Source organism: Octopus bimaculoides, chromosome 16 (assembly GCF_001194135.2).
Source record: "Octopus bimaculoides isolate UCB-OBI-ISO-001 chromosome 16, ASM119413v2, whole genome shotgun sequence".
NCBI classification, from domain to species: Eukaryota; Metazoa; Mollusca; class Cephalopoda; order Octopoda; family Octopodidae; genus Octopus; species Octopus bimaculoides.
In genome coordinates, this window is record NC_068996.1 from 50,003,151 (window position 1) to 50,012,855 (window position 9,705).

The 9,705-nt window shown below is 34.9% G+C and overlaps 2 protein-coding genes across 2 annotated transcripts in view; one reads left to right on the top strand and one right to left on the bottom strand.

Annotated features, from left to right (window-relative positions):
* LOC106875867 (zinc finger CCHC domain-containing protein 7) overlaps positions 1 to 8,546 on the bottom strand; it is a 19,319-nt gene extending 10,773 nt beyond the window's left edge. The window contains exons 1-5 of the mRNA XM_014924166.2: positions 8,528 to 8,546; positions 7,464 to 7,509; positions 5,595 to 5,740; positions 3,259 to 3,321; positions 657 to 760 (exon numbers count right to left, since the gene is read on the bottom strand). Of these exons, the coding sequence (XP_014779652.1) occupies positions 657 to 760; positions 3,259 to 3,321; positions 5,595 to 5,740; positions 7,464 to 7,509; position 8,528 (360 nt within the window). The 5' untranslated portion in view covers positions 8,529 to 8,546. The remainder of the gene's footprint in view (positions 1 to 656; positions 761 to 3,258; positions 3,322 to 5,594; positions 5,741 to 7,463; positions 7,510 to 8,527) is intronic.
* Positions 8,547 to 8,638: 92 nt separating this feature from the next.
* LOC106875868 (copper chaperone for superoxide dismutase) overlaps positions 8,639 to 9,705 on the top strand; it is a 26,114-nt gene continuing 25,047 nt past the window's right edge. Inside the window, exon 1 of the mRNA XM_014924167.2 lies at positions 8,639 to 8,877. Within this exon, the coding sequence (XP_014779653.1) occupies positions 8,860 to 8,877 (18 nt within the window). The 5' untranslated portion in view covers positions 8,639 to 8,859. The remainder of the gene's footprint in view (positions 8,878 to 9,705) is intronic.

A 9,705-nucleotide genomic window follows, 5' to 3' on the forward strand; every position in this document is an offset into this window, starting at 1 on the left:
TCCTTTTAGCAGCAGAAAAGAGCAGATGGCTAAAATGATAGACTAGTGATCACAGTTCCCTTACCTTAGGAAACAAGAATTTGTAAGAGGAATATTTTTTAGGAGTGGGTGGGGTGGGGGTGGGGGCAATTTTGGAACAATGCATAAAGTAGGCTATGCTGTGTGAACATTGAGAAAAGAATTTCGCCACACCTGACAGTTTTAGACATTGCATGGGGATAAGAGGGTTAAAAAAAAAAAACCCAGCTTAGAAAGGGAACTCCAGAGTGGACATATTGTAGCTTTCATTTCCTGTTAAGGTAATGGAGTTGGACACCAACGTGTAACAGAAGTGAGTGTTCAATTTATAAAGAGATGCCTACATAAGGGACTTGAAGTAGCATAGTTCCAACAGAAGTATGATTTGACTGCTCCTAGGACTAGAATATAAAAAGATACTAATCACACAGAACTTGAATACATCCACACAAGAGTGAGGGGGGGTCAAGGAGAAATAAAGACACTTAAGTGCATGTGAATATATGTTAGGCTACCAATAGACAAGAAATAAATTTTGTATATTTATCATTATCAATTAATGACATTTTAACACAAACATCAAAAATATTTAATAAGAGTTTGCTTATAGATGGGTAAAATATTGAGGAAATAAGTACCATTTGCTGACAATCTCTGCTAAGATGACCAACAAGGGAACAGTTACCGCACTTGAAGGTCTTTGTCAAAATAGGTTCTTCAGCATTCTTTTTATCTTCTTTCACTAATCAGTTAAAAGACAATGTTTCAATATAATAAACACAAATATAGTTTGGGAATGATGATTTTTTTTTTACTGTACAAAAGCTTCCTGTCACAACAGAGTTCAAATACTAATTTACGGAAGATGTAACATTTTGTACCCAAATCAGAAAGCCTGGAAGTCTTAAAATTCAACCCAAGTTTAGCCCAGAAGATAAAATTTCCAAAAGCCTTGTAAAAATGATTAAGTATTAACTACAAATTTAATGTTATATACATTCTCTACAGCAAGTTTATGAACAAGAAACATGAATTGATGCTTGCTATGGGATTTAGTCGAGAACAATTTCTCAGAGATGCTTTTGTGTTAAAAACACAAATGCTGCAAATGATGTCAGCAGACTATTGGACACCACAGCTTTGGCATAATTTCACCTCTTCAGCCTTTTAGAGTTAGCAAGGCAAGGAATTTCTATCACTTGATTCCTACAAAGCAAGGCAAGGAATTTCTATCAGTTGATACCAACAAAGGAACAAAAGTCTCTAGGTAGGGACAAAATAACTGAGGTAGTATTTGACATTGAGCAGGTGAAACACCCCAGATGTCATTTCGAGCAGGTTTTTAACAAAAAATTCCCGAGAAGTTATTCTCTGAGTCTGAATCCTGCTGCAAGTCTCATTCCATGTTTGTTTCATATATGCTACAGATAATGTACACACAGTTTTGATCTCTGCTGTTTCAAGTGCATAAACCGATTTAACTACAAATGTAATTTAAGATATTTTAAAGGAAGGTTTTAACTTGGATCACTTTAAAACAGAAAAGGTATTAACTCAGAACAAAGGGTGGTCTCACGTAGGTTAAAATCAAATGGACTAAATATGAACACTCTTAAAATGACTGCTTTGTATCGTAGTCACAGACTGGTCGGTATCAAAAGGGTTAAAGAAGGGAGTAAACTAATATTTAAAGTAAACTTAAAAAAAAAAAAAATGCATAACTAGTATTTTAAATCATAAAATAAAGAAGGTTGCATTTTCCAGGAGGAACTTTCTCAAACATTTTAGAATGGGCAAAGGATTTTAATACAATTGCATGGCAGAATTAACAGTCAAGACTATTTAAGCATTTTATCTGATCAAATTCATCCTATTTTTGCAGAACTGTTTCCAGAGGGAAATGCAATCTTTCAGGATGATAATGCACCAATTCACACCGCTAAAGTTGTTACTGAATGGCCACCACAGTCCCCAGATCTCTATATTATTGAGCATTTATGGTGCATTTTAGGAAAACAAGTAAGGAGCCGATATCCTCCACCATCATCACTACAAGAACTGGAGACTGTTTTAGCTGAAGAAAGGACAAAAATTCTTTTGGAAACAATTCAAGTTTTGTATGAGTCCATACCTCGTAGAATTCAAGCTGTAATTACTGCCAAAAGCAGTCCTACCCCATATTAAAATAAATTTGTTTGAAATTTTAAGGTGTTTCCATTATTTTATCCAACCCCTGTATAGTGATTTCCCCTCATATCACTATGTTTATACATTCCATCTATCCATTGTTATCCAGTGTATTATAAGCCATGAAGGCCCATCGATGATGACTTGCATTTGCAAGAACATGGTTAACAGATTATGAGGTGCCACTTTGTTCAGAAGTAATTTGTTATTTGAGTGGACATGAAATGAAGGACAATGTGCCAACGAATTTGAGAATTGAACCCACAATCTTACAATCACGAGGTTAAAAACAGTTTGTTTTTTTTAATGATATTACCATTGATTCCACAAATTCAAATATACATGTACCAATTCCTGGAGTAATATTTCTCTTAAAACTAAGAGTACCACCACAGAATATTTTAAAATTCTCCTGTTAAAAAAAGAAGTGATTTGTCTGGAATTTATTTGAATTATTAACCTCATCTGTCTTTAGAAAAGCCATTACCCGAGCTTAACTTTATTTGCTATATGCACCCCTAACAGCTGACCTTGATCTTGTGACAAGGGTAGTAGGGTCAGCTCGGAAACACTCTTGATTTTAATACACATGCAGAGCAATAACAAGCACTATAAATTAATGACTATTTCATATAACTGGCTGAAATGATTTAGCCTTGAGATTATTGTCAAATGCAATGCTTATGCATTCACATTGTTTTGAATTAATCATGCATTATCTCATAGCTTTGACATTTCAATGATGTGATTGTTTAGTTTTAGAGTGACAGTGTATGGTATGTATGAAAGGCCAATTTATGATCTGGCTAGTTTAAACATAAAGCAAATAGATTTAAGAATCAAGCACATAAAGAGAGTTCAGGACCCACTAATTTTGACAATAGCTGGTTGATAAGTGATTTGATCTCAGCTTAAATATAATTTCATTTCCTAACCGATTTACATGTTCATCTATTTGTATTATTGATATAAAAAAATTCCTTTCAATAATTTAGAAAAGAACCCTCCCTCCCAAAGACAAAAAAAACCCATTTGTTGAAATTCAATACTTACCCCTCAGCCTCATTAGTGGTCTATTTACAGCAGAATTTTCTTTTTCTAAAGAACTCCAAAGTGCTGAAAGGTAAGCAGAAAAAATTTACAAGGAAATAAATCTAAAAATGTAATGCTGTACTAGCTGAAACCCCTACTTTTTCCACAGAAAGAAGCTAATTTAATAGCAACAGAAGCAGCAGTAATAACAAATGGCAATCTTTATATCCAACTGAACATGGATGTTGTGTTAGAACATAGAATACTGCATTATTTATCTTGAGAGAACTTCTCATAGGGATTTGTGGTGCATAAAAACACTCCAACTTATATCACTGATAGACAAGAATTGTCTGCTATAGCTGTTTGAACTGCCAAATTATGTGATTTCACTGTGTTTTGCACTCCTCAGTGGCAGATGTCTGGTAGCAATGCAGTATTTGGTATTCAAACAAAGCATGCATGTTAAGTTGGACATAAAGATTGCATAATTTAATACTGGCACTCATACACTTGGTATCCCATCTGCAATACAGTCGCTTTAGACATGGAAATTTTTTTAATACATTTAAGAATAAAAAAAAAAAATACGTGGTATTCGGATTTGTGTGTGGAACTTGTACAGGTACAACAAACACTACAAATGTACAAAAAATAGACTCCATCAAATGCCATAATTGCTTGAATAAGAAGAGGCTGGGCAAAGTTCAGAGAGCTCCTACCTCTGTTGGTAAGAAAGGACCTCTCCCTCAGAGTGAAAAGCAGACTGTATAATGCCTTTGTGTAAACAACCATGCCACACGGCAGTGAAACAAGGGCTGTGACTGCAGAGGACATGTGAAGGCTTGTAAAAAATGAAGTCATTATGCTTCACTAGATATGCAGTGTTAATGTGCATGCATGACAAAGTGTAAATATCTTAAGAAAAAAAACTGGGCATAAGTGGCATTAAATGTGGTGTGGATGGTCATGTGATGTGTATGGACAAGGTCAGCTGTATAAAGAAGTGCTGAGTTCTAATTGTGGAAGGAACCTGTGGAAAAGGTAGGCCCAGAAAGACATGGAACAAGGAGGTGAAGCATGATCTTCGAATGTTGGGCTTCATGGAGGTGATGACAAGTGACTGAGACCTTTGGCATTATGCTGTGCTTGAGAAGACTTGTCAAGCCAAATGAAATTGTAGTCATGGCCATTGCTGGTGTCATGTAAATGGCACGTAAAAAGTACCCATTACACTATCAGAGTGGTTGGTGTTAGGAAGGGCATCCAGCCATAGAAACCAGGCCAAATCGGACTGGAACTTTGTGGCTCATCTGTTTCAGTAAAACCGTCTAACCCATGCCAGCATGGAAGACAGACATTAAATGATGATGGTTTATTTGTATGTATTGCATAATAATGATAGATGGAAACTAAACAATGTTTTAAAATAAAAGAGGTAGGAGGAAGAAGAAATAACAGTCGAAATTCAGAAGTGCAAAATTAATGAAATCATTATTCAGGAGACATCTTATATTGTTGCAAAAAATTTTGATTATGCATTTTTGTTCAATTGTTCACCATTCATTTCCCAGGATAGCTAATGAAGATCTTATGAAGTTAAGTCATTAACATATTTAATCCAGACAACATCAAAGATCTAATTTGAAATAATTTATACAGTAACAAAAAGACAGTATGTTTGGATCAAACTGTTTAGTCCTGGGACTACTCTGATCAAAAAGACAGACTTACAATCAAGGGTATTTCTACCTATGATTATACTGTCTTTTCTGAGTACCCTGGACAACTTATCCAGGGTGTCATTTTATAAGGATACATTAGGTGTGGTGTAGTGTAGTTATAAGGACACAGTGGAATGTGGAACATGGTTTTTGTGGGATGTAGTCATGTGACCACATAGGAGCTCCCTCATTGGTTCATGAGTAGAGCAATTTATTGCTGGGAGACAGCTTTTAATGAGAAAGGATAAGGTAAACAAAGCAGTTACTTGCCAAGGAGTAAATAACATAACATGAATGAATGCAATGAGGTCCAGGGTTCAATCCCACTTCACTGTTGCATCTTAGGTATCACCTCAGGTCAACCCAAACCTTTATAGTGAAATTGGATGTAAAAAAATTTTTAAAAAGCTCACTGAACGGATTGTAGCAATAATTCAAGAGGTTCATACCTGTGACAATTGGCCTAGAATCATGTTAAGAGTACACGTAGATGTATTTGGAATACTCATCCACTAACACGTTAATTCAATGAATAGGTAGTGCTTATTTGATTGAAGAACCAAATATTCAACCAAAACTAGATGAAAGAATACATTAAACAATAGTTGCACTTTGAAGAGATATGAAACTTACTTGGATCGACAGTTTCTGTTTCAAAGTCAATTTGAGAACCATAATGGACATAACTATACAGTTCGCTCTCTATTTCCTTCAATCTTTCTGCTTCTTCCTCTTCTTCATCCTTTTCATTATCATCATCATCATCAAATTCAATATACCTGAAGATATAATAGAAATATAAGTTACTGCCATCATTTAACATTCACTTTTCCATGGAGGGTTTCTCATCTACAGCAGAGTGGACAAGAACACTGAAAGGAAGTGTTTTTTGCAAGAGCACAATGCATCGCCTGGTCTGGGAATTGAAACCACAATGTTGCAAGCATAAGTGTAACACCCTAACCAAGTCCCCCATACACACAGTATATAAGATTTATTTTTAAATCTTTACTGAGGATAATATTTAAAAAATTGTGGAATGGAAACCATTCTTAACTGTAGCCATTTAGTCAGAACCAACAATACCCATGATCTATAGAAAGTAGCTCAACCCATACTAATCAGATTAATACAATTGATTTTGAATTTGTATAGGAAACAGAAAGTGGTAAAGTGATTTGCTTGTTTAAACAGAACAAATTTTATATCATCAAATGAAGATATATAAATTAGGAGTTTCTCACACTTATCTACTCAACACCAATAGACACTTCATCTTCACAGCATCAAATCCATTCCACTATGAACTGTATAACAGAACTAGTCTTCTTAGATTCTATTTCACTGTTTACTTCTCAGTCTTTTGGCTGAGGTTAAAGTGAAAAATATTGAGCCAGTTGTTCAGTGAGTGAGAGAAGGCATATGGTTCAGTGGCTAGAGTTTCAAGCTTACAATTGTGAAGTTGTGAGTTTGATTCCTGGACTGGGGCATGTGTTGTGTTCTTGAGCAAGACACTTTATTTCACATTGCTCCAGTTCACACATCTGTAGAAATGGGTTGCAGCATCACTGGTGCCAAGCCTTCGCCTTTCCCTTGGATAACATTGGTGGTATCGAGAGGAGAGGCTGGTATGCATAGACAACTGTTGGTCTTCTACAAACCACCTTGCCTGGACTCATGTCTCAGAGGGGAACTTTGTAGGTACAATCGCATTGTAAATCGTGGCTGGAGGGGGTCTTTCTTTCTCTCAGCAAGTGAGAGACACAGGAATGATGATAAAGGCAAATGTATCATATGGGCTGTAGTGGAGGTGCTTTGTAGTTTACCTGATTAGAAGTGTAGATGAAACAAAAAGAAAACGTTTGTTAACTAGAGGTTGTAGTGTATTGAGGAGCAATTAATTAAATGGTCCCGACATTTTTGGGGGAGTAGGAATAATCTGGAGAGTGTTGAAAACACCAGGTTGTAAGAATAGTTCAATTTGAACTAATCTTATTCGTGTGCCTAACAGAGGATCAGCAACTAACCAATATTGGAATATTTTTTAATATCCTCAAGAGGAAATATCTAGCTTTTGCAAGCAATGCAATTTTAGCAAGGTTAGACGTGTGGTAACACGACTTAGCATTTCCTGCAAAGTTGCTATGAGAAAAGCAGTTCTATTTCATTTGGCAAATATAGTCACACACACACACTCGCATTCCTAAATCACTCAAACCAAGTCAGAACATGTTCAAACTCGGCTAAAATCCCAGGGTATTATAAAGAAAATAAAAAAATAAAAAATTTCAATTGCCAACTCATCCATATTATTCATAGCGGTTATAAATGTTACTATAAAACCTGTGTACCTCGAAACTAAAAATTCTGCTAAGTTTGACATCCCTTCCAAACGTTTGTTCCTTTTATGCTCATACTGGGTTTCTAAACAGAAACGTCTGTAGAACCTTCAGGTTGAAATAAATTTTGTTGATTACGAATTTTAAAAGTTAAAATACTTACAGATAATCCGATTCGTCTTGATCACTAGTACGATGCAGCATTTTCACTGAAAAGCAAAACAATTTCCCTTTATATGAAGTTGACTCAGATTTTCTCCAAACGAGTTCAAATGAAATCATTTCTATAATTCTAATGAATTGGTCGTTAGTTAACTAATGAGTACATTGTAAAAAGCGTGAAGACAGTGGTAAAGTTACCTTAAACATAAAATATAATCCTTATTTATTAATCTAGATTAACAGAATAACTATTTACGGTATATTTTTTGGGGGGGTGGGGTAGCAAAAAAAAAATGTGATAATCATAACATTAGCCAGGGCACAAGGAAAAATATGTAACACGATTTAGAATAACTGCAAGTAGCTGATGAGAATAATCCAATAATTAGTATGACAGAGTCGGAAGTTTAAACTATTCCGTAACGGTGACGGACATATAATTCATAGAGATATTAATTTAATTTACTATAACCATAAGAGAATTCCGGGAAACCGGAGGATAAAAGTTAGCCTCTCAAATATGGTGACCATTGTATCTATTTGACAGTAAAATTAACTGGCGTTGGTAGCAATATACAATTTCTTTCTTGATTAAAAAAGTAATCTATTTGGATTAAAATATATCAGTTTTCTTTAATAAAAGTATCGAGGGGAAGCAAAAATGAGTGGACAGAAGGCGCATACGAAAGGCTAACAAAGATGCATCAATTCATATAAATACTAGAGTATATATAACAATACCTAACGTTATCCTATTTAAATATATACATAAATGATATTACAATGTAAACGGGAGTTTCTTATCAAAACAGGGAAGATAAAAGAAATGTTAAAACGGCTAAATGTGCACAAAAATCTGAAAGTTTTAAAGTAACCACTGAAAGAAGAAACTTGGGGTGGGTAAATATGAAAACATAAACAAGCGGTTAACTGTGCAACAACAAATAATAAACAACGGGCTTTCTAAATTCATTCAACATTATAAAGTAAGTTAATAATTTACGAGAAAAAAAGAGAAAGAGAGACACGAAGAAGATATTTGATAAATGGATATCAAGAAATTACTGGTTAAAAAGACAGCTGAATGTGTACAAATAGTGTAATGTGGTATAATTAAGATTATATATATTTTTTCTTTCTCTTTGTTTAGTGATAGGAAGAATCTAACAACATAAATTAACTTACAAAAGGTAGAATATACGAAAGAGCACGTGAAATATTAGCAAAAGGTATCATCCTCCCCCCCCTAATAAATGAAAAAAAAAATCCACAAACTTAGAGTGATTTTTAAGTGAAATATTAAAGAATAAAAGTTGTGAAATCTAAATAAGTCAGCGTGGTTTACCGTGTAACTCTTTATTGGTCAGAGGTAGATAGAGTCATACGACGTTGGCAGCATGGACTTCCCCAGCACGGTGCGTGTTTTTTTTTTTTTTTTATATAATGCTTTCATCATCCGTTTTTATGCTACTTTGTTGTACTGCTGATCAATTGCTTTTTCTTTTAATTTCTTTTCTTTTTGCTTTTTCTTTTAATTTCTTTTCTTTTTGCTTTTTCATATGGTTCGATACATACATACGTTTCTTTAAAATTGAAAACCTAACTCCCCCCCCCCCGAGTTTAAAATAATAATAATATTATTATTATTCTATGATAGGCTTAAAGGGAGTGAAATTTGTAGAGGAGAGGTTAGTAAATACATTGACGCTAGTAACTTAACTGGTATTTATTTTGACGACCCCGAAAGGATGAAAGGTAAAGTCGACCTCGGCGACATTTGAACTCTGAATGTAAAGCGGAATGATGATAATAATAATAATTATGATGATTTCAAATTTTGGTACAAGGCCAGCAATTTCGGGGAAGCGGGTAAGATCGACTTCAGTGTTCAGCTGGTACTCTATTTCTCGACCCCGAAAGAATGAAAGGCAAAGTCAACCTCAGCGGTATTTGAACCCAGAACGTAAAGACGGACGAATAATAATAATGATTTCTATTATAGGCACAAGGCCTGAAATTTGATGGGAGGGGACTAGTCGATCACATACCTCCCCCCTCAGTGTTTCACTGGTACTTAATTTATCGACCCCGAAAGGATGAAAGGCAAAGTCGACCTCGGCGGAATTTGAACTCAGAACGTAGCGGCTGGCGAAATAATAATCCGAATCAAGTACAAGCCACATCTACCAAATGAAACATGAAATTTTTGAAATAATTGTATCTGTGTGCTCTTGCACACCAAT